This window comes from Euwallacea similis, chromosome 7, assembly GCF_039881205.1.
Source record: "Euwallacea similis isolate ESF13 chromosome 7, ESF131.1, whole genome shotgun sequence".
NCBI classification, from domain to species: domain Eukaryota; kingdom Metazoa; phylum Arthropoda; class Insecta; order Coleoptera; family Curculionidae; genus Euwallacea; species Euwallacea similis.
In genome coordinates, this window is record NC_089615.1 from 2,261,292 (window position 1) to 2,285,178 (window position 23,887).

At 33.2% G+C, this 23,887-nt stretch overlaps 2 protein-coding genes across 2 annotated transcripts in view; one reads left to right on the plus strand and one right to left on the minus strand.

Moving 5' to 3' along the window:
- The window catches only part of srl (spargel), a 96,570-nt gene that overhangs the window by 58,962 nt on the left and 13,721 nt on the right, over window positions 1-23,887 (plus strand). The gene's annotated exons all lie outside the window — the stretch shown is intronic.
- Window positions 4,079-22,921, minus strand: osy (oskyddad). Its single transcript, XM_066391613.1, has 13 exons — window positions 22,692-22,921; window positions 11,290-11,478; window positions 11,070-11,229; window positions 8,908-9,044; window positions 8,637-8,856; window positions 6,557-6,830; window positions 6,123-6,499; window positions 5,892-6,069; window positions 5,718-5,833; window positions 5,459-5,529; window positions 5,104-5,369; window positions 4,868-5,042; window positions 4,079-4,408 (listed from the first exon to the last, which is right to left on the minus strand). The coding sequence occupies exons 2-13, from the start codon at window positions 11,469-11,471 to the stop codon at window positions 4,282-4,284; spliced, it is 2,283 nt and encodes a 760-aa protein (XP_066247710.1). The 5' UTR covers window positions 11,472-11,478; window positions 22,692-22,921; the 3' UTR covers window positions 4,079-4,281.

Below are 23,887 nucleotides of genomic sequence, written 5' to 3' on the forward strand. Positions count from 1 at the left end.
GCTGTTGGCTAGTCGGAAATCTTTCACGATAGGTACGTTTAGCTCTATGTGAGTTACTACAGATTTCACCATACACAGACAACATGTTCGTCATTTCAGGAAATGTGTACTTCATATTTCGATTTATTTATCTACTAGTTCCATTTGCTAATTACTAATACTTAGGGAGTCAAAAACAAACATTTTATTTTTCAAATGTATAACCAAAGTAACCGTGTGATGCTTTGATACTTTTTTACAGCCGCAAAAATACACTATTTGTTAAAAATAATTTTTAGCCGTTAAACTATTAGGTATACAAGAAATATGAAAAAGCGAAAATGTAACATAATTTTAACACCCTGTATCACGCAAACAGGGTGGGGCATTTGGACGCATATTTATTGTACTTTATTTCTTATTTCGGTCACGGTAACCCACAATAAATAGGTGGCAGACTTATTTTAAAACACCCTATAGAATGCCTTTCTCTTTTCAGCCATTCAATGGTGGTTTATTGATACCTCAAAAGTCCCTTTTTTATGACACCATTACCGACCAGTCAGCGCAGTTATGATGACCCTACTTTGAAGTTTATTTTTCGTAAGGTTCTTTCAAGACAATGGAGACTGTTATGTGTATTGTTACTATTCCTTTAAAGAGTCTTCGTGGCTGAAGAAAATCAGAGAGAAGATAATTGGAATATATAAACGTGCTTGTGTGACGAATTCTTTGTTTGAATCTACCTTTTACGAAAACAGAAAATATGGTTATCTACTATACTTGGAATAATATTTAGTAACTCAAATATTGTAAAAGCTTTTGCTGCTTATGGGCATGAGTAATGAGGATAAATTTTTCTTAATGCTGATTTAAAAATTTTCCTTCACGATTTGAACGTACGTTTTATTTCCAAGTCAATAGTGTATTGCGCGACTATGGTTCTTGTTATGGCCTAAAAATGCATCATCAACAAATTTTAGCTATTGCGAAAACCATGAAAAATTGCATGGGTACTATGGACTCCGCAAAGGAAGTTTGGTTTTTTGATCCATTGAACCACCATTATGAATAATAACTTATGAATTTCATGAGACTCGGTTAACAAAAAGTTCTTGTTCCTCTCAAGCTTCAGAAGCTTCTTGTTTCTATTGTTTTATATAGTCAAAGCCGAGAATATTCGGACAGTGGCCAAACGTTTACAAAACATGATATTTCAGACTTAAACGTTGAAAAGCAAAAACCGATTTTTTTATAATGATGCATGAAATCATTTAGAACGAAGGCATACATTTGATATTAGAAAAAATCACACAATAAAAAAAATCTTGAAGAATAAACAAAATGATTACAATACAAAGAGCCAAAAATATTCGAACTGTTTTATTATTATACGTTTTAACACGTAACACATATATACGTTTTAAACAAAATGCAAAAAATTTTTAACACTTTGTATGTCCTCCACTTTATTCAGTGACAATTCTTCTCAGTGACGATTAGGCATCGAAAAAATATACTTTTTTTTAAACTCCGTATCAATTTTAGACCATTCTCCTAGTAACGCTAGCTTCAAAGCTATTTTGACATAATTTCGAATTTTCTGATCCGCATTTGCAGAAAATGCCACACGTTCTCAATAGGGTTGAGATCTGGGGACTGTGCTGGACTTTTGATTACTTTTGGGTAATTGTAAAATAGCCATTCTCTTGCTATCCCTGCGCTATGTTTGAAATCGCTAACCGATAAACTTTATATTTGTTTAAAATGCCCATGTGCCTCAGCACCGGATCGAAGGTTTTGTTTTGAAAAAATTTAAATAATACATTTTATCTATATTTCCTTCGATAAATACCAATTTTTCAACTTCTACACTTGATATACAACCCTATACCATAACAGACTCTCCACTATGCTTGACTTTTGGATGTCAGTTTTCGCTTTTTAAAACTTCGGTTGTTTTTCTTCAAACTCTTGGGCGTACATGTGAGTCAAAAATGTTAAATTTGAACTCGTCGCAGAAAATTACATCTAATCAGTAATTATTATTATTTTTTAACACATAGTTGGAAGCAAATTCTAGTCAAGTATTCTTGTTCTTCTGCGATAATCACGGTTTTTTCTTACTATTCTGCTATGATAGTCATGGGACTGTATGTAACAGCGTATTGTCTGAAAAGATACCTTTTTCTCACTATATTCTAAATATATTTGAAGTTTTGGAGCACTAATTAGGGGATCTTGTTTAATTTTTCGCATAAGACGTTGGTCCCTTGCATTCAACACATTTGGACGGCCTTTTTGTGGAATAAAATCAAATCTATCTTAATTTTAATATCGCGATATAATATCTCTAACTGTATTTTTGCTTTATTTCAGCATGTAGGCAATTTTATTGTAGAAGTAACCTTTTTCATAATGAAACACGACTAACTGTTTAAATCCAAACTTGTATTTTTACTACGAGCCATATTATAACCATTTTAGGCGGTACTAAGCATAGAAGTGTAAATCAATATGTACAGGGTTGGTCCGTATATTTAAATAGCAATTACCACTTTTAGTATATAAAAAAAAAGAAAAACTTTAAATACAAAAATTCTAAGATTTATCCTCAATCGTCAGAAAATATTACGTAGCAAATCAACGTTGCAAAGTTAAAAAAGGACACAAAACCAATAAATTTATAAAGAAACACTCTGCATATTTTATAAAAATTGAATAGATCTTTATTTTCTAATTTTAAAAATATATAACGTGTTGATATTTGGTTTAGTCGCTTTCACGGTATTAATATTTAAAAAGCGGGATTATATTGTTGTTCCAAATCGCAATTGCCATTAATAAATTAACAGACCGAGCATCATTAGTAATTATTATTTATTAATTTATTAGTTCCATCTTGAAAATAATAAATTAATTTAAAACTAACATATACAAATTGCATTTTGATACCATGAAACGAAAATAAATATTTTTTTATATAAATAATTTATGAAAATTCAAAATCCACAAGTGCTGAATGTATCAGTTATTTTCAACACATTTTCTGTAACCTTTTTCTAACTTCACCAGACAATTGCAAATACACTAAGGATGCTAATTTAATGGATCGATACTTGTTTGCATCCTTTACCTTAAATCCTCCAAATTTTATCATCTTTCTTTACAGCTTTCATTTAATGAAGAAAATGTGACAGCTGACAGAAAATATGGCAAATAATAATTACTAATGACGTACGGTACATTTGTTTATTTATGGCAACTGCGATTTGAAAAAACAATATAATCCCAATTTTTAGATGCAAATACCGCAAAAACGGCTAAACCAAATGTCAACATGTTATACTTTTTCAAAATTAGAAAATAAAAGTATATTCAATTTTCATAAAATATACAAAATGTTCCGATATAAATTTACCGGCGTCGTGTCCTTTTTTAACTTTGCAATATTCACCTGTTGTGTTACGTAACGTTTTCTGACGATTTAGGATAAACCCTACAACTTATGTATTTAAAGTTTTTCTCCTTTTTAATAATAAAAATATTAGGCGCTGTTTAAATATACGAACCAGCCCTGCACACAAGGGGTGGTGCGAATAACCGCATTACTCATTCTCAGAAAACTTAAATTGCATCGTCCGAATATTTTTGGCTCTTTGTATTGCAACTATTTTATTTATTATTCGAGGAAATTTTTTGCTGTTCGACTTTTTTAAATATCAAATGCATGGTTTTATTATGAAAAATTTATACATCATTATAAAAAAAAAACAATGTTTACTTTCAGTATTTAAGTCTAAAATATGTTTCGTAACGTTTAGCCACCGTCCGAATATTTTTAGCTCTGGCTGTATGTCTCTTGCAGGCTTCTTTTCTTTCTAACGTATTGTGAATTTAAGAGTTTTGGACAATTACACGTTCAGGAAAGATACTCATTGGAAATTAATGTCTTTCGTCCATTACTTTTTTCATTTGTTGTTGCTCCTGTTCACTGATGCACATTTACTACTGAAACCCAAAAAGAAGACGTCACGTTCTTCGAAAAGCAGCCCGTATTGACTCTCAGTCATTTACTGTAACAAAGAAATAATCACCCTTTGAAGGATTTAGAAACAATCTCTATTTATTTTTCATTAGATATTTCGGTTTAAGACTTAATATTTTCACACCTATACCTAGACTTGACCTACATAAGTCACTGTAGTTAGAAACAAGACACTTTCTCTGCCATTCATCACATTCTAAGGCAAGATGTTATCACAAAACTATAATCTACATAAACAGCCAACACTCCTGTATTTATCCCTTCTTGAACTTAAGTACCAGTATACTTATACTAAGAAAGATTAATATCCATAAGGTTATCGACATAAAGCCGAAGTAGACTACTGGTACGGTGATACCCCATCCTCTGGCAATGATACACCTAAAGAGACATTTTAAAGATCAAAATCGTTGTTATACTCCAAACCTGTAAAAACGTTTTAACTAATAATTGTTTAGAAAATGCAAAAAACAATTCTTCATTTAAATAGTTGACATGAGTATCCTTACAAAACTAGATCCGTTGTAAGCCCTAAACGAAAGTACAACAAAAGGATTATGATACCTACCGCAGTCCTTTCTTTAAAGAGAGATATGAATTAGTTCGTTTAAGGCTTGATTATACAAGTGAGGCCTAAGCTATGCTCAACTTAAGCTTTGCTTCACTTCACCTCTTTTATAACGAATCTACTGATATCATATTAACTTCATTTGTGACAGCAAAGTTATACTCTCACAAGAGATTTCAAGGAAGCTAAAGCTTAAGTGAGCATAGTTTAAGTTAAGCATAGGTTAGCCTTACTTTGTGCAATCGGAGTTTAGTATTTTTTACAAATTGTACCTTAAGCTCTCAGTAGCTTGTGTCAAAGGCAGAAAATCAGACATCCAACTCAAATATGGGCTCATAGCTTCGATTGGCCAAATAACTCCACACAACATTACTATTGGCAGGAAACTTCCCAAAGCCATATAAGTAGCAGATCGTTCAGTGTCACAGGAACATGCAACGACGAACCCTAAAACGAACGAAAACTCAGTTCCTTCTACTAAACTCTCCATTTCCTCACGGCTACTTACCGAAACCCATCCCGCAAACACCACCAAGAATGGTCAAAGCAAAGAGGAGTATCCAGTTGCCGTTTTGGGTAAGTTGAAAGACTGGAAAGGCGAACGCAAGAACCATGGATGTTTGACCCAGCATCACCACAAACTGGGTGATGACTTGGGAAAGGAGTATTTCAGTGCCGGTAATCCCGTTGACCAAAGTGCGTTCTAAAATGCCTTCATTCCTTTCCAGAAGCATTGAACCGGAGGTGAGAGCTACAGCCATGAAGAAGATGATTCTGCAAAACGACAATCGATGAAATTGGTATTTGAAAATTATTTTAGATGTTGCTGACAAACTGCTGTTGTCACTTTAAAGAGCACTCACGTGAGAATTACTCCAGGGGCTGCAAAGTCCGTGAAATCTGGTTCGCCATATCCGTAGATAGGTTTTTCAAACTGCAAATATCAATTACTTGAAGTGAATCATAATTTAAGGTCGGAATCTTAATTGTATTATCGTTTACGCACAACTAGGAACAATGAATATGAATTAACTAATAATATTAGAATATGGAAATTTGCAAGCAAAGGAATTTTGGTATTTCCAATTGAATAGCAGTAAAGAACTTATAAAGTTCCAATACCTTCACTGGTCTTCCAAATGCTGCTGGATTAATATTACATTCCATTAAGAAATTCCTGGCATATCCTTCCATCCCAAATAGAAGGTCCCTTGTGAGGAATGTAGCTATGTTTTCGTCTAGAACATAAAATGTCAATGAAGATCATGCTTTACCTCATAGTCGAAAAGCACTTACTAGACTTATCTGCGTATACATCAATAACCCCGGCAGCAACGTCCCACTCAGGGGTGTCTCTTCCATTTTCGATCCTAGACCTCAAAGCATCAGAAAAGTTGTGGGGTACTACCAACATTGCCCAAGAGTTTCCTCGTTCCACAGTTCGCCGAGCTTCTTCTTCAGTTGCATAGTAGCTCTAGAATATACCACGTTTGCCCACTTGTCATGCTAAGGCTAAGGAAAACTCACCAATATAATGGAATAATTGTGTATAACATAGTCCAGATAGTTGCAGCTTAAATAAGAGGCATTACAACCTCCCTTGTATTCACACCTTTCCATGGGGTAGTTGATTTCCTTGTTAACAACAGAGACGGAGATATCTTTTGGGTCGTGTCCCACGGACCAGCAAAACAAAATGGTCTGTCCAACTGGCAAACCGATTATGAAAATCATAACTGGTATGTTTCTCCACATCCAAAGAAAATTCTTCCAAATGAGTGCCCTCATGTGAGAGGGCTTGAAAATTTTCAAATATTCAGTCCATTTTACTTCAGGTTCGTCTTCAGGAGGCAGTTCTGGAGGTATGGTCTCGTTTGAGGCATCGGGGGCTATAGATACTCTTCCTGTAGATGATCGCATTAATTAAAGTGCTTTCATGCATATCCTAGACTTGTTCTTACTAACTGATCTACTAGACATAGATGTGTTGTCTCCAAACTCTCCACTGATTTCTCCTACTTCATCATCGAGAATCGCGGCATCATTTACAGTTCCGGACGGGATGGGTATAGCTTCAGTAACAGTATGAACAATGCTGGACCGCCGCCTTTTGCCCATATTTTGGATGACACTGAGTTTAAGGAAGACGTCTTCAAGACTATCCACACCAAACTGGACCATGAGCTGTTCTGGGGATTCTTCTGCTAGGAAGTAACCTCCACGCATTAACCCGATCTGGAAATGATAATTGAAATAGTTGGTTTGGAAGAATGAAATGAAAGTAAAGTTCAGCTATAAAAAACCGGACTTCCTGTATAGCAAATTTAAACTTAATCGAATGGTTTAAAATCAAAAGTTCTAATGTGCTTGGACATGTATCCACACGACTGCTAAAGTTTTCAAGGAACTACACCCTTTCTATTTCATAAAAAAAAAGGCAGAATTTTTCAATTTTTTAAGTGAAAAATGGTTATGGGTCATTAATTTTTAAACTGCTCTAGTTGCTCAGTCAGCGGCCAAAACCAGGGAAAGACTCAGTGGAAAAAAAAATTGAGCTTCTTTGATGAGCAGAAAATTGTGAAATAGAATGGAAGTTCAAATCTTTTTGCGTTACTTGAAGCCTCTTCCTGATTTTTCATATTATACGATAGAAATAACTTTGATGTGAGCCATATCTAGAAAATCGAGATTCTAAAGAGATTAGAAATTACAACAGTTTTTAGAAAAAATTTTACTGATTTTTTTAAATACGAAAGCCGTACTGACCACATTTTAAATGAAAGCCTAAGAAATTTTGAAGGTACCTGCTTAACACAATTAGAAAGGATTCTAAGGTCAAGTGGTAATTTGTAAGGACGAAGTTCTTGAAAAATTTATTTTAATTCACATTCATCAAGGACATATAATAAAATAACACATTTATTATAATCCAACTAATCTAATAAACAACGTATTTATTATTACATCTAATTAATGCAAAAAGAGCCCGACAATCAACAATTTAAATGAAAAATGTTACATTGTCCTTTAACCTGGACACGCTTAACCATACCCATACATAAGAAAAAATAATGATGTCGCATGTATGTATAATGAGTCCATGTTGGGATGCCTAATAATGGTAGTGGAAATTAGTGTTTGTTTCTTTTCTATGTTTTACCAGGAATATTACTTAACGTTTAATTCCAAGTAATTACCATAATATTTCCAATTACATGCGCTATTGAACTTACTCCCTGAACGTTTTGCATGCCTAGAAATGATTTACGATGTATTTTCGAGTAACAGAAAAATTGAGTCGTTGCCAAGTAAAGTGGCTGACAGCAGCCCTATACCCCCCTAAGCCTACATGCGGAGCTTAAGTCTAGACGTGGCTTAAATTGACAGTTTTGCGGGTAGAAGTGCCATATTAAGCTGCGCTTAGATTAAAGCTCGGCTTGTGTGAATCTACGGAAATGATTAGAGTTAATAATGATATTCTAGTAGGCACTTGCTCCAGGAGTCTTGACATAATAGTTGCCTCCAAACTGGGTCTAATGATCAAGTTTGTGCCAGCAATTTTTGACTATATACTTAGTGGATTCAGGTCAAGCTCATTAGCGTATGGGCTAATGATTCGCCGCCGGCAGTGTGCTGCGAACTTTGGTACCTTTATTTTTCGTATAGATTTTATGGAAGCCTAAGTGGAATGGTACTGAAAGGTATTCTGAAAAATTCAGGTGATACAAAATACACGGAAAGTTGATTAATGCGAAAGCTTAGAAACACCATTACACCGCGAGAGGTGTTTTATCTCATCACGCAAATGCTTAAAAAAATAAAATATGCTGTAAAACACTGAAATCATAAAACAAATAACAAGTAAATAAGATTGTTTAAACTATATAAACATAAAATTCAAGTTGTTATTCAAATTCTTAACAGCATTCTAAAACCTAGACTTTGTCTTATTTAAACTAGCCCGACGACATTTTTTTTTGCTTTGACCGACCCACATATTTATACAATCTGATAAGTGTTTTTTTACTCATTAACACTTACCAAATGAGCTTGCCTAGTCTCGTCAATATAATGCGTGGTAATAATAACTGTTTTTCTCCCGTGCTTGGTAATTTCCACCAAATGGTTCCAGATATTTTGCCTTAAAAGTGGATCAACTCCCACTGTGGGTTCATCCAGAATCAGAAGTTCTGGGTCGTGGACTAGGGCGGCCGCTAATGAGACTCTCCTTTGCTGGCCACCACTCAGACACTTCACTTGCCTGCGTTAATTTACTCCAAAAATTTAAACAAAAATCAAAATAAACTCTTACCTGTCGGCATCGGGTAATAAAAGAAGATTGATCAGAAAATCCAGTTTAGCCTCGACTTGTTCGGTGGTCATCTCCGAAATCCATCCAAAGTACCTCATTGTCTCTCTGATCGTAAATTCCCCATATAAAGCAATTTCCTGCAACAAATCTGAAGATATCGAAAATGACCAGGTGGTAAATTCGGCCTTGCCCCCATTTCGCCAAAGGAATCATTTTTTGATCAAGGTTAATTCGCTTTCAGATTTCATTACCTTTATGAATTTTTAAGTCGAGAGATTCTATTATTTTTCTTACGTCTCGTCGATCTCTCACAGATGAGATATAAGCAGTTAACAATATTTTTTAATCTTGATAGGTAAGCCCGAATATTGCGAGGAAATTTGAAGCAGAGCTAAGCAGCGTATTAATTAGATATTCCACATAAATTTGAAATTCCACTAATGAAAGAACATCTTAACTGCCTTAACCTCTCCTCATTACGGCCTTGTCCTTCATGTGGCCACAAAGCGTCTTACTGTTTTATTTTCTTTTACTATTAATATTTTTAATGAAATTCTTATTACGACTCAAACACATTCGTTGTCGAGTGTTAAATTGATTTTCTGTATATTACACTGAAAGATACAGCTTTATGGAACTGTCCCAATTCTCAAGTATTAATTTGATTATTTACACATTATTTTATGTATACACCAGGTGTCTGGAAATAATGTCGAAATATTTTTAGAGGTGATTTTAGAGATTAAAATAATAACAAAAATTCCTAATAAACATACACCAAAAATTACTTCTTAAAGAAGCTAGAACTTTTAAAGGGGAAATTGACAATGTTTTTTTCGCAATATTTTCGAAAGGGTTTGTGCTAAAATTATGAAATTTGGTATACTTTAATAAGCTGGAATAGCAAAACTTTTTGTGTTAACAATTGCAAATTTTTTAACATCTGCTTTGATTTTGTGTCGAAATTGATTATTTCTATAATTGTTGTTTGTAATTGCCGGCTATTTCTCTAAGAATAGATTAATATGAGACAAAAAAATCAAAAGACCTTTTTTATTGTAAAATGTTGGGAGAGTCCGCAAAATAATAAAAATGTTAAAAAATCCATTGGCTTTTTAAATTTCCTCACGAATAAGTCGATTTACTCACGCCTAACTACGCCAATGGTGGCAGATAAAAATTTACTTTGTATTAAAAACGCAGCTCTTTATAAACGTACAATAAATGCAAATTTTTAACAACTTAGCATTGACCAATTCTAATTTATCTTAAATAATAATATATATATTTTTATTTTCAATAACAACCCTATATACAGGGTTATTCACCCAAACCGTTCACTAGAAGTTTAAGAAAAGGTTTGGAATAGGTATAGGTAACCCTAATACAGTTCGATAGAGAATTACATTTTCTACTTAATACTGCTTAAAGTTATAGGGTGTCCCATTTAAAAAAAACGACTTTTGCAACTTCAAAAATGTAAATGTTAGGAGCTGAATTTTGGACACCCTGTATAATACTAAGCCACATAACTGGTGAAAGTGTGAACCTAAGACTATGTATTGACATTCTGCAAAATATGGAGATTATGTCTTTAATAACTGCGGAGATATGCAATTTTAAAATTGATCATTACAGAGGCACGTTTTTAATTCAAGGTCAAATATCTTAAAAACGGTAAGAACTAAGTATAGAACATTATACAAAAAATGTACCTAAAATATTATGTAGAATCTAAAAATAATATACTGATGAAAAAATAATATACTGGGGGTTCCATTTGAAATAAGCAAATTACAGCCATTTCCGGTTAAACCGGAAGTGACAGAAAGTTGAAAATATTTAAAAAAATTAGTATATGTCGAACTTAACTTAACTCCAAATTTTCAAATTCGTATTACTTTTAGATCCTAGTAAACTTCTAATGAACGGTTTTGGTGAATAACCCTGTATACATATAACATACCCTACATATAAACATATCTCTCACCCCCACGCACCCTAATTTAAAAAAATTAAATAGGAACACCTTTCTTGTGACATATCAATGGATAGCTAAAATCTTCCTAAAAACAATTCTGTTTGCATTTTTGCTGTTGAATGTGTTTTTCTCTTAAATCACTTTTTTAAACTGCTACAAATGTCTTATCATTATATATTACCTGAGGCATGTATCCAATACGAGGTCCCGGAACCCCACTCCCCCTTGACCCAGGCTTTCCCCCCAAAACCCAAATTTCCCCAGAATTCAATCTCTTCCTCCCAACAATACAATTAAGAAGTGTGGTTTTGCCGCAACCACTGGCCCCTAGCAACCCATATCTGCAACCAAATACAATAGGTATATGCCTAAGTTCCAAGCAATATCCGCTAAACCCATACATGCATCCTTTGGGAACTGTCATGTTTAAGCCATCCAAGATAACATTAGGATGGTCCTTTGCCCCATATCTTTTGTAGGCCCTGCGGACACATACGGCCTGCTGTCTTCTGGTCTGGACAGTGGACTGTTGGGACTTGAAGTTGCGCCTTCTTAGCTCTAGCTCTGTAGAACCTTCCATCATGATGTTCCTTCAATTAAATCATTTTAAAAAATCGATTTAACGCAAGGTTTACGGATATTTTTATGTGCCTACCTCTACTGCAATGCGCCAATTTGACGCATTAATGAAATCGTATATATTCTTTTAAAAACAAATTAAAAATTGACGTAGCTATAAATTATTATAAACTTAAAATGAAAAAATGAGATACAGATTTGTATAAATTATTATAATATTTTAGCGAATTGTTTATATATATTGTAATAAACATTATTTTAAAGTGAAAATATGACATGCATTTTTGTAGATTATTTTATATTAGAATTTATCGAACATTATACTTTCACAGGCAGAAATATTGTATATTTTATTTTAAGTGATTAATGGAACTTTTTTTTTAACACTTTTGTGTTTTTTATTGCTAAATGCCGTGAACCGAAGTGTTCTGCATATGTTATCAATATAAAATAAATTACATGCCGAAGTTTTACAGCAGACTCGTGGAGGAATTAATAAAACAGCCTGGTTTTAATTATAAGATTTAATTAGAAAGAGTAACAATAACGACAATACAACAATATTCTAAGAAGGGAATAATAACTTGGTACTTAGCATTTCCTTTAGCTCTACAGATAGCTTATATGTTGCGAGGCAGGCTTTGCAGAAGATCTTTGATGGTCTCTTGCAGGATTCGATTCCTTTCTTCCTGTGCAGCTATTTTTAATTCTGCAATTGAGTTAGGAGTTGGATCTCGTGCTCCTATATGTCAATTCAGAATGTCCTATAGATGTTCTAATCCCGACGTTCTCAAGGTACTGGTTCACTGTTCTTGCGACATGGGCGCGGACATTATCATGCATTGACATAAAGTTATCGTACCCAATAACAATGCCGGCATGAGGTAAGACAGATTCTTGTATAATAAAAATAAATCTAAACGAAAACAAAACTATAAAAAAATATGAAACTTTGCCAAGCTGCATATTGAAAATGGTACGTTTTTTACTATGGGTTTATTAGAATTTTTTTATTATTTTGCATAGAATATCGCTCGCTGAAATATCCCCACGACGTCATATTATATATTGTATTAAGATAAGTTGGTTAGACAGCAAAGTCTATAACGGTATTTAGGTTAGTGAAAAATATACAGGGTGTCAGAATTGTCCGATATTATTGGAGGTATGTATTCTTTAGTACAAAATAAAGAAAAAATCACATAAGCATATGTCCGATCTCGATTCATACCGGAGTTAAAGGATGTTAAAAGCTAAGAAAAAAATAGGTTTTTATTTTATTGTGATTGATCTACTGCAAATAGAGCTTTAAAATTTTATATGCGTATTCGGTAATAGGTGCTACTTAATTCGAGAATAGATTGCCTCCAACTACTATACGGATTAGTGTATTTTCTGAGATCCTAGTCCGTAAACCCTTTAGAAAAAATTGCTCGTACGCCACTTGCGAATATTAAAATTTTTCTTAAGTCCTTCAATCTATTTCCCAAATTTTAACTTTCTTGATTTTTGGTCTAATTCTATTCACTTTCCTCATAAATTAATTAATTCATACATTCCATCAAATCTACGGGCCCTAGGGTTTTAAAAACTGAACGGATTTCACAGTAATCCGACACATAAATATGTAATTTGTCTAGCATGAAAGACTACAGCAACCGTGTAATATTGTGAAATCCGTTTGATTTTTAAAAAATGGTGTAAAAAAATCATGGAATTCCGGAAAAAATACGAAACCTTTGGGGTATATCGATTTAATTGAATTTATAAATTAATTAATTTATAAAGAGGAACTGAACAGAATTCGGCCAAAAATAAGAGTTGAAATTTAGGTAATAGATTGAAGAACTTAAGAAAAGTATTAAAATTATGACGGCGAATGATGGATGAGCAAATTTTTCTAAAAGAATTTATGGGCGAAGACCTTACACAATATACCCAACACTTTTATTGGTTTATTTACTAAATTTTAAATGTATAGTTTAGTATACATGGTGCAATTTTGGGCAACTAAATGCCTTATTCGTGATCTAACAGACACCCTTAAACGTTATCACGAAATTCATAAGGCATTAACTTCCAAGAATAAAGGCTTATTCGCATTAGTACCGGTACGCTCGAAATTTGACGTTCCTATTGTGCCATTGTTCTCCTTACTGAATGAAAGTGTCCGTTATAAATCCATTAAAATTTATGACACTTGAATATTTCAGTATTTTTTTTAAACTCGTAGGCGCAATTTGGGATTTTACCGCTTGTTAACGTCTGAAAGTCCCAAGGACGATCTATTCCGGTTTGAAAGCATTATTTAAGGTAAAAATATTTTGTATTTTGAATTTCAATTCCTGACTTGTTATTTTTACTTCTGAAACATTAATACCGGAACATGGATCCTTCCCCGTTTTCCATTACTAATCATTTTTTTTTATATCTGGAAAATACCGCGTTGGTTTCCAGTCACTCTAACATTTGATTATGATTACTCGCCGTGAACGACCATTAGTGCTATTATTAGCTCCTCACTCTTTTTTTTTAGTGACCATTACTGCTAATTACTCTTATTCTTTCACCACGCACAGGGTTGGCCCTTATATTTAGACAGCGCCTACACTTTTATTATAAAAAAAAGAAAAACTTTAAATACAAAAGTTGCAAGATTTATCCCAAATGGATCCTAAACCGCCAGGAAATGTTATGTAATACAACAAACGAATATTACAAAGTTAAAAAAGGACATATTTAGAATAGACCCTTCAACTGTTGTATTTAAAGTTTTTCTTGCTTTTATAATAAAATTAGTAGACGCTGTCTAAATACAAAGTGATTTTTTAATTTGCCGAAAAAGTGAGTCAGATGAAAAGTAAGGTAATTTAAGAAAAAAACTTAATATCGACATATGTTCGATTTCAATTATTTAAGAATTTATAGGACTTCAAAATTTTCTGCATATTACCTATTTATAACTAAAAATTACACAATATGAAACAGTAAAAGTAAAAATACCATGGCAGTTGCTCAAAATGTCTTTTTTCTGCAAGAATACATGCTTTACAATGACGACATAATGAATTTTTCATCCAAATCAATATATCCGGACGATTTCTTATATCAGCAACAGCCATCTGTACTTTTTTTTAAAACTTCTTTCTTGTGTTTCATTGTTTCTGGGTCACAATTTGGTTCATACAACCCCATAAATAGAAATCCAAAGGATTTAAGTCGGGAGATCGCGGTGGCCATGAAATTGGACTTGCGTTACCAATCCAATTATTTCCAAAATATTCGTATAATCACCTGACAATTATCGTTCCCCGATGAAGTGGTACACCATTATGTTAGTATCAGATATTTTAAATTAGATTAAGTGGCATATCCTCATCAAGTAAATCAGAAAGTGCATTGTCCAAAAAATTTCTGTAGGAATGTGCATTTAAGCGTTCATCAAATACATGCAAGTCTAGTAAATTGCTGTTAAAAATTCCGCTCGAAAAGTTGATACTGAAACGTTGCTTTTATCGAATAACTTTTGCTGAAGCAATATTACGTATTTCTCGTAATTTTTTGAAGGAATCGGCAAAAATCTTATCTATCTTTCTTCGGTCTATCGGTATCTTTCTTAATATTCTCATGCTGATTGGCGACTATTGCCATTGCAGTAACCATACACGAAAATTATATCAGCATATTCTTCAGTACTATAAGCATGCTTTTTAATAGTGAACTAACCTGGCAGCAAACTGACATGTATATTTCTATTTGTTACTTTTTGTTTTAGAAACCGTCCAGATAAGTTGATTCGACTGAAAAATTCACTACTTAGTCGTTGTGAAGCATATATTCTTGCATGATATTTTGAGCAACTGCTATGATATTTTTATTTTTAACTGTCTCATTTGTGTAAGTTTAGTAACAAATAGGTAATATGCAGAAAACTTTAAAGTCCTCCAAATCCTTAAATAATTGAAATGGGACATACATATGTCTATACGACACTCACTTTATCGGTGAGCTAAAAAACCACCCTGCATACGGACCAATCCCGCACACGTAAGTAATTAGTGAGACGAAGTCGCAAAGAAAAAGTAATAGATCAAATGGCTTACCTGTAGGAAGTCCGACCTGGATTGTTGGAGCAACTCCGTCGAATCTCATTACCACCCAACACTTTTCTTATTACACTAGTTAGATTTAGTACATATTCAAAAAGTCATAATGAATCCCTGTCCCTCACTATGTGCCGATCCGATCAGGAAGTTCGTAGACTGCTCATAAGTAATGAGATTCGACAAAGTCGCTCGAACAATCCAGATCGAATTTCCTACAGGTAAACCGTTTGATTTATTAATCATGAGGTCGGCCTATATTGGTTAAATCCGATAAAATAGCGTCACAATAACGCAGGGTTAAAAAGTAAGAAACCGTGGAACAATGAGCCAATCATAGGTGGTACAATAAGGAATAACGTTGGGATATCGCAATAATCCATCCTAATAACGATTTCTAAAACAATCCATGCATTTCATCTCATAATATGTAATGTCTGAAGAATATAGTCAATGTTAGGTAATTGCATATTAAGCTGCCCACTTGCGTTACCTTACTCGTCGCTGTTATGGGTTTGTAGATCGAGGTCGTTAAGACGAAGTGGTTCCATATAGTCCAAACTATAGAAGACGCATGCAAAAATACAAGTTTTACGATTTCTTTGCGTGCGTTAAGTTAGGCAAACCTTGTAACGAATATATGGGACCAGTTTACCTAAAAATATTAACCATTGAAACCCACGTATTTACGCACCGCAACGTATCGATGTTTCAAGGTCCATAAATAATTATGAATAAATGGAATTGGCGACAAAATACTTAATGAACTGTTCAGGTCTACGTGAAAAACTTCGTAACTTGCATTAGGTAAATAGTAATGTGATGACTTCAAAAAGTAATATATTTAAGTTATTTTCATAAGAAAAAAACGCGAAAATAATTCATTTTTAATTAATAAGAAACAAGCTTGTGTACACCTAATGGACAGTATTATGTGTGGTGATATACGGCATTCTGCAACTAATTTAATTTATTTGCATTTTTGCTCTGTTGTAAAATAATGTTCGTATGGTAAAGAGCTCATACGAGAGAATATAAAGGTTTGCAAATTTATCCCTTTTTAATTTGCGATTTAAATTTGTAAAATAAGACGACTTCGTGAGAAAATATTATTACATGTTCATAAACACATAGGGAATCAAACGATTCCCACATATGAGGTCCAATTTCTAAATTTTGCCACGCCATGAACAGGACATTTGATTGAACACGGCACCAACTTCGTGACTTCTAGTGTGACCTCCAGATGACCAAGTCCTGACTGATAAGGACGTTCTAAAATCAATAATATTTCACAGTGTGGCCATATCTTTGGTAATCTGCTGCATCCGAATACTCTCAAAGTTAAGCAGGTACCTCCTTTAATGACCAGTTTTGTTTGGATACCAGTCGTGACACCCATTGTTCGGAAATGTGCATTTCTAAAAACGATGTTACAGGAAAGGAACATTAAAGATATGACTAACAAATATCTTAAAATGAAGATCAACAAAAGGTTTCGGCTTAATGTTCGGAGACAGGGATAGCAGTCAAGATTTACCATTTATTGTCATAAAGGCAAGGTCGTACAGCAGGGTAAGCGTCGTGACGTCACTATACTTAAGAAGCAATTTGTAGATATGCATCAAATAACAGAAGGTGATTTTTTAACTCACTGACAAAGTGAGGCAGATGAATGGTCATTTAAGCAAAAACTTTATATAGACATATGTCCAATTTCAATTATTTAAGGATTTAGAGGATTTCGATAATTGTTTTCGTAACGCCGGCCTGGTTAATGGCCACCACAATTTCCCGACTTAAATCCTTTGGATTTATATTTATGGGATCATATGAAACAAATTGCGTATCAAAAGACAATTAACACAAGTGAGCAGTTGTTAAATAGAATACAGATGGCTGCTGCTAGTATAAGTAATCGTCGAGATATGTTGATTCGAGTAAAAAATTCATTACTTCGTCATTGTGAAGCATATATTCTTGCAGTAAGATAGCAATTGCTATGATATTTTTACTTTTGTCTCATTCGGGTAATTTTTAGTGATAAATAGGTAATGGCGCAGAAAATTTTGAAGTCCTCTAAACCTTAAATAATTGAAATCCAAAATAGGCTTTTAAGAAGTTTTTTTCTTAAAATTACCTCACCTTTTATCTACCTCATTTTGTCGGTGAGCTAAAAAAATCTCCTTACATTTTACAGTGGGAAGGGCTAAAAAATTAATTCTGCTGACACATTATAAAATACTTAGAAATCGTCATATAACGTGTATAAAATTAGAGAAAAATGAAATCAATTAATTAATTAAATTGTAAATGAGAGAGCCAATAATAGTAGAGGTGTATTACAGTAGTACTTCATTTTTCTATTAAATTTGAAGGAGAAATTTGCATGAAGTGCGGTAATATAAATATTCTGGCAATTCTCTGTTGAAACGCGAGAAGAAACATTCAAATTTTTGACTTATAACTGTCCTAAAAATTCCTTTTTTTTCTTCACATCTTGTTTGATACAGCTCTAACCGGTTTTCCTGGATTATTGGTTGTTTGTGCATATTGGAAAAATACTACTTCCTTTCACTCTATTTTATACTATCTGCATAATTATAAACTTTAAAATTAAAATTTTTTAAATATCAAAATCTGAATAAATTAATAATATAAAAAAATAAGACAAATAACGAAAAAACCCGTTTTTTGAGCGTTAGTCGCAACGCGTTTGATCAAGAAAAATGCATCCCAACTAAAACCGATTTTTTTACAAAGTGTTTTAAAATTAGACTCCACTGTAAATGTTTCCCAACAAAATAACATTCATTATTTACGGTTTTATGACTTAATCACCAATATGTATTCACTATATTTTACTAAAGGCTTTGCTCCAACAGGATAGAAAACCAATTCCAGATCATCAGAGATATGTACACACGTGCAAGCTTGACTCCTTGACATCGATATACTGTGAATATATCTGTTGAAACACACTTAATTAAATAAATAACACCTTACGAGCAAACGACTCTCTATATTATATAACAAACTTCTTAACATTAACGAAACGTTCACTCATACATCACTTGGATCATTCAAATTTTAAAATTAGAATCGGGATTTAAGAATGCATTATTTGCATTTCGCCTTTTCTCGTCATTTTTAATCAATTTAATTTCACCTGTAATTTATCAATTTAGTTTCAGAAAAACTTCTTTCATTTTTTAATCGAATTAAACCATTAATGATGATGGGTGATACGATGGTATATGGTGACCCGTTATGTTCCAACATCATGGATAATTTAATGCGTCATTTGGGTTCCCTCGCCATATGACGAAAATAGTTTCGTGGGATTTTTTACATTAATATAAATTAATTAGGAACATAAAATACCGAGTAATTATTGTGTATTACTGTTTACTATTGTTCTTTATATTTTTATCATCAACTTGTAATAATTATTCTAAATTATTTATCTTAATTGAATAAGGTCGAATTAATATTTAGTTATGGAATTATTTGGTTCAGTGCAAATGATTTATTTTTCAGTTCTAATTGTAATAAAAACGTACAAGCAGATAACGAAGATAGCTGACGGTGCGACACCTGCAACCTGAGGTTTATGATTCATTCGGCTAAGAATTCTGTGTAAACAAAGTCCTGTACCATTATCGTGGGTAACAAAATCCTTTTTTGTTCCTCACGTGAAACCATTGTAATTTTCCAAGTTGTCTTTCTGTTCATAGGATGTTTGAAAAAGTTGGTACAAATCTTAAGAAGGTGGAAGTAAAGCTAAAAATAACAAAAAAGTCCTATAAACATTGATTAGTGAGATATGGCCTTTCTAAAATGCCCTATCATTTCAATATTTTTTTAAATAATTTTCTTTCTGATTAAGATAATGGAATGAAAATTGTAACTAATAATCATACCATAAGGGCCTTTAACTATTATAAGTTTCATCAAAATTGATTATAAATGAAGGTAGTTTTTAACTACCATTAACAGAAATGTTTCGAATTTTTTTCATGCGTTTGAATTATCAAGCAAATAATATTATTTTTTAATGAATTAGACTTTTTTGAAGGAAAAATGTCTATACTTTTTTCTCTAATTTCACTTAGTTTAGTCAGAAATAATTATTTTTTAAATAATGTATGACTCAAAATAGTAATACTTTTTAACATTTTCCATAGTAGGTATCTTTCACGGTTTTTATTGTAACGATTGTCATTTTCGTGTACTATCATTTAAATTCTTACATTTCTTTAGTTTATTAGTTGTGATCTTTGTGCTTGACTTTGCATTACATTAGATTTTTTTACAAACATGGACCATCATGCTTTTACTAACCATGAATATAAATATGAAATATGAAATATATTATTTATTAAAAATAGGAAAATGACGATCACTACTATGGAACTTTCACTATGAAAGATGCCTACTATTTGAAAATGTTAAAAAATGTAGTTCTGAGTCATACATCATTTGAAAAATAATTATTTCTGACCTAAACTATGCAGAATTAAAAAAAATAGAGAAATTTTTCCGTAAAAAAATTCGAATTCATTAAAAAATAATATTATTTGCTTGATAATTCAAACGAATGAAAATAATTCGAAAAATTTGTGTTAATGTAGTTAAAAAACTACCTTTATTTATAAACGATTTTGAAGAAGCTTATGAAAAAACCCTTATAATATGATTATTATCTACAATTTTCTTTTTATTATCTTAATAAGAAAATACGCCTTTGAAGGGTCATATCTCAGTAACGGCGCTCCGTCGAACAAACATTTATAGGAACGTTTTTTACTATTTTTGGCTTTACTTCCACCTCCTTAAGTTCTGTACCAACTTTTCCAAACACCCTGAATAAACGACTTTTCATGAGATGCAAATTTCTTGGACTGCCTCAATAAAAGTTTTCCCCGATTTCTCGGCCGTTCAACTCCTGTCATTCACTCTCTCTGAAAATCTTTAATGGCGTGTCCTGATGGTTTATTTCTAAGATCATTTAGGAATGGAAATGGAAATTAAAATAAAACTACAATGAAGAAAACTTAGTTACTCATTTCAAGAAAATATATGTATAATTTTGGCCACCGAAAAAACACAAGAAACCATAATCTTTGCGGGCAATGTTAAAACCAGTCAAGACTTTTTCTAGAAAAGCACCTAGATAAATAAAATAATTAGCATAATTTCGCATTCTATAAAAATGAAGGGACTTTACAACATAAGGACAATACGGGGACGCATGACTTAGGATTATAATATAATAGGCAGGTAAGGAGAACCGAAAAGATCAAATAAATAACCTCAGTTATTCCCAAAAGTCTGACCGTAACTAATTGGCGTTATTGCGATTTTCAAGATGTAACAGTTAGTGCCACTTTTACTGTTCGTACCAGTGTTGCACCCCTTGAAAGCATGAACATTAAAACTGAAATCTGCCTGCGAGTTGTCCCAAATATGGTAAGTTCGATGGGGATTATGGAAACGGTAAGAGATATATGGCGACTCAAATTAGAAAAAATATGCTCATTTTCGTGCCCGTTCCGAAAGTGTTCTAAAATCAAAAATATGTACGTTTGAAAATATGAGCAAAAAACTGAAATCTGTGATTTTTGAAAATCATAAATCGTGAGTAAATTTTATGAAATTTGGCTGTTCTTAAGTCTCTCTCTCTCTCTACTATCGACAACTGCCAATCGAATGGCATTCTCAGAATGTTTCCAGGTCTTTCAGATTTCGCGCAATTACATTCAACATTGTTACTTCTTATGGCGGCTATACTGGGCTCTACTGGCGGCTATACTGGTTCTTGGCGGCGTCGAATAGACAACAAAAAAGCTTTTTAACTATGTATGACAAAAATTCCTTTGGACCTATCAAAGTAGAAACAATAAATAAAAGCATCATTTCACTTTAGTAACTTTTTTATCGCCTATCCGACGCCAAAAAAATCCAATATTACAGCCAAAAGGGAAACAAAGTTGGATAAAATTGCTCGAAATCTAGAAAGTTTGGAAAAATTCTCGCTATTCGAAAAAAAGAACGCCCTTCGATTGGCAATTGTATATAAGAGAAAACTACCAAATTTCGTAGAGTGTACTCAAACAATTTACTCATACTTTATCATTTTCGAAAATTACATTTTTCAGCCTTTTGCTCATACATATCTTTAATTTTAGAACAGGCATCTTTTTTTTAAATCGAATCACCTTGTACAATACCTCTCACCATTTCCATAATCCCCATGGGACTCACTTTATTTCGAACATCCCCTATAGACTTGTAATTCGTCGGAAATTAGATATTAACAATACAGACAATAATAAGGCAATTATGAACCCAGGAATATATGTGTGTTTATCGATGACGTATAAATGTACTAGCAGTACGAGTCTTAGGGTGAAGGGGGAAGGGGGGGAAGTGCGGTGGATTTTTATGATCAGTTTTTCTTGAGACTAGGGAGATGGTGATAAAAAAATTTCGCCCAGCGCGCCAGACTTGTGAAGGCCGGCCCTGTGTGCAAGATAAGTAAGTACTCATGTCGACACCATTTGTTGTGCTTCCCTCTAGACCATTTCTGCAAACGTTGCTCGCCTTGTTTTAAACAAAACGAACGTTCGGTGACTAACCAAACTTTTAATGTCTTTAAAAATCGACATAAAGATGAAGTACCCCAATAAAAGATAAAAACTGCTACAATAAATGGTCTGTTTATTTGACGAAGAAATGTCATTAAAGAAATTTCAACATTTCAATAGGCTGTATCCAAATGGTACCTGCGTTAGACGGAGTGCCGCTTAAATTCACCTAGCAATAAACCTCTGTCCCCAATATCGTAAAAATTCTCTTTAATGTTCCCTTTAGAAAAGATAAGGAATATGTAATTTCCATCCAGGGCATTTTAATTTTGTGTTATTTAAATTCGATATTTACAGTGGGAGGGAAAATGTTTTGAACGCTATTGAAAATTGTATTATTGCCGTGCATAAAGGGCTTTAATTTAGCAAAAATCTCTGTTAGATCATCCGAATATTGCGAAATGTCTGCACAAAAAATGCCAATTTTTTCCGATTATTGACGATATATATTAACAAAAAATTCGTACTTACTCACGTTTTTCAAAATCTGTCCGCTGAGTTGAATTAAACCCTCATTTGTGAGATCACAGAAAGAATATCCGCGAATGAGAACCGAAATCTATAGTATTAACGGAGCTAAACCGTAGACAAAAAGTGTTGTCACCCTGCTGCACGCCAGCAAGTCGATTTCGAAGTGGAGGATCTTCGCGTTCGCAGGAAATTCTACTAAAACTGACCGTGCAGGACTTGGAACTTGGAAGGAATTGAAACACATTCACCTTGGTGGACATGCGATTACGAGTCTACTCGGAGCACTTACTACAGTAGTTCCAAATTAGTTGGGTAATTATTATGTAGTAGGAGGATGACTATCAAGAAACACGAAGATGTGTAAGAATCTAAATGTAAAACATATACTTCTCTACGCCCCTCAATTTTTGACTTCATGAATACCTAGGTGCTCTTCAAATCCAAGTATCTATACAGGACGCCTCAGATACATTCCCACAAAAAAGCTGTAGGATGACAGAATACCAAAATATATTTTTTTTAATTCTATAAATTGGGGATAAATCTCACACTTTCGGTCGACAACCAGTCTCAATCAGCTTCTCGTAAAATCATTCGATACTTCAATGATCTGGTTGTTGCTTTGCATACTGGTATTCTCACACTACTTCATTGGCAGTGATTAAAACGGGTCATGAGTTTATTATCCTGCATAAAATGGTACTACATTCAAAGTCAAAAATTCCGAATGAATACCTAATTTAACAAAAAAGTCGACAAAATTGAAATTTGCACGGAAACGATCTTTGCGACAATTCCCTTGGTTCCATGTGGTTGTGGGAGGCAGATAGACAAGCAAATTGAGCAGAAATGATCACAAAATGAACCAAGTAATTGAAGAAATTAACAAATAAAGAGACTTGGCCTTCCACTAAAAGCCAAAGTGATAAATAGTCAAGTAGAAACCCACAAGCTTTCGAATTTAACGGACAACTCATCACCCTCAGTAGGCACACTTCACCACCTCCAAGGGATGGTTTTAGAAAGAGGTCTTTCGGTTTTAAAGCTAATAACACGGATATAGCTGGTAGGAAAGTTCATTGAGGAAATAATTCAAGAGTCTAAGAAATATTAAACTATATTAAATATTAATGCCATATATTATAAAAAAGATTCTAAAATGTTTAATCAACAGGCTTTATGTGGAAAAATATCTA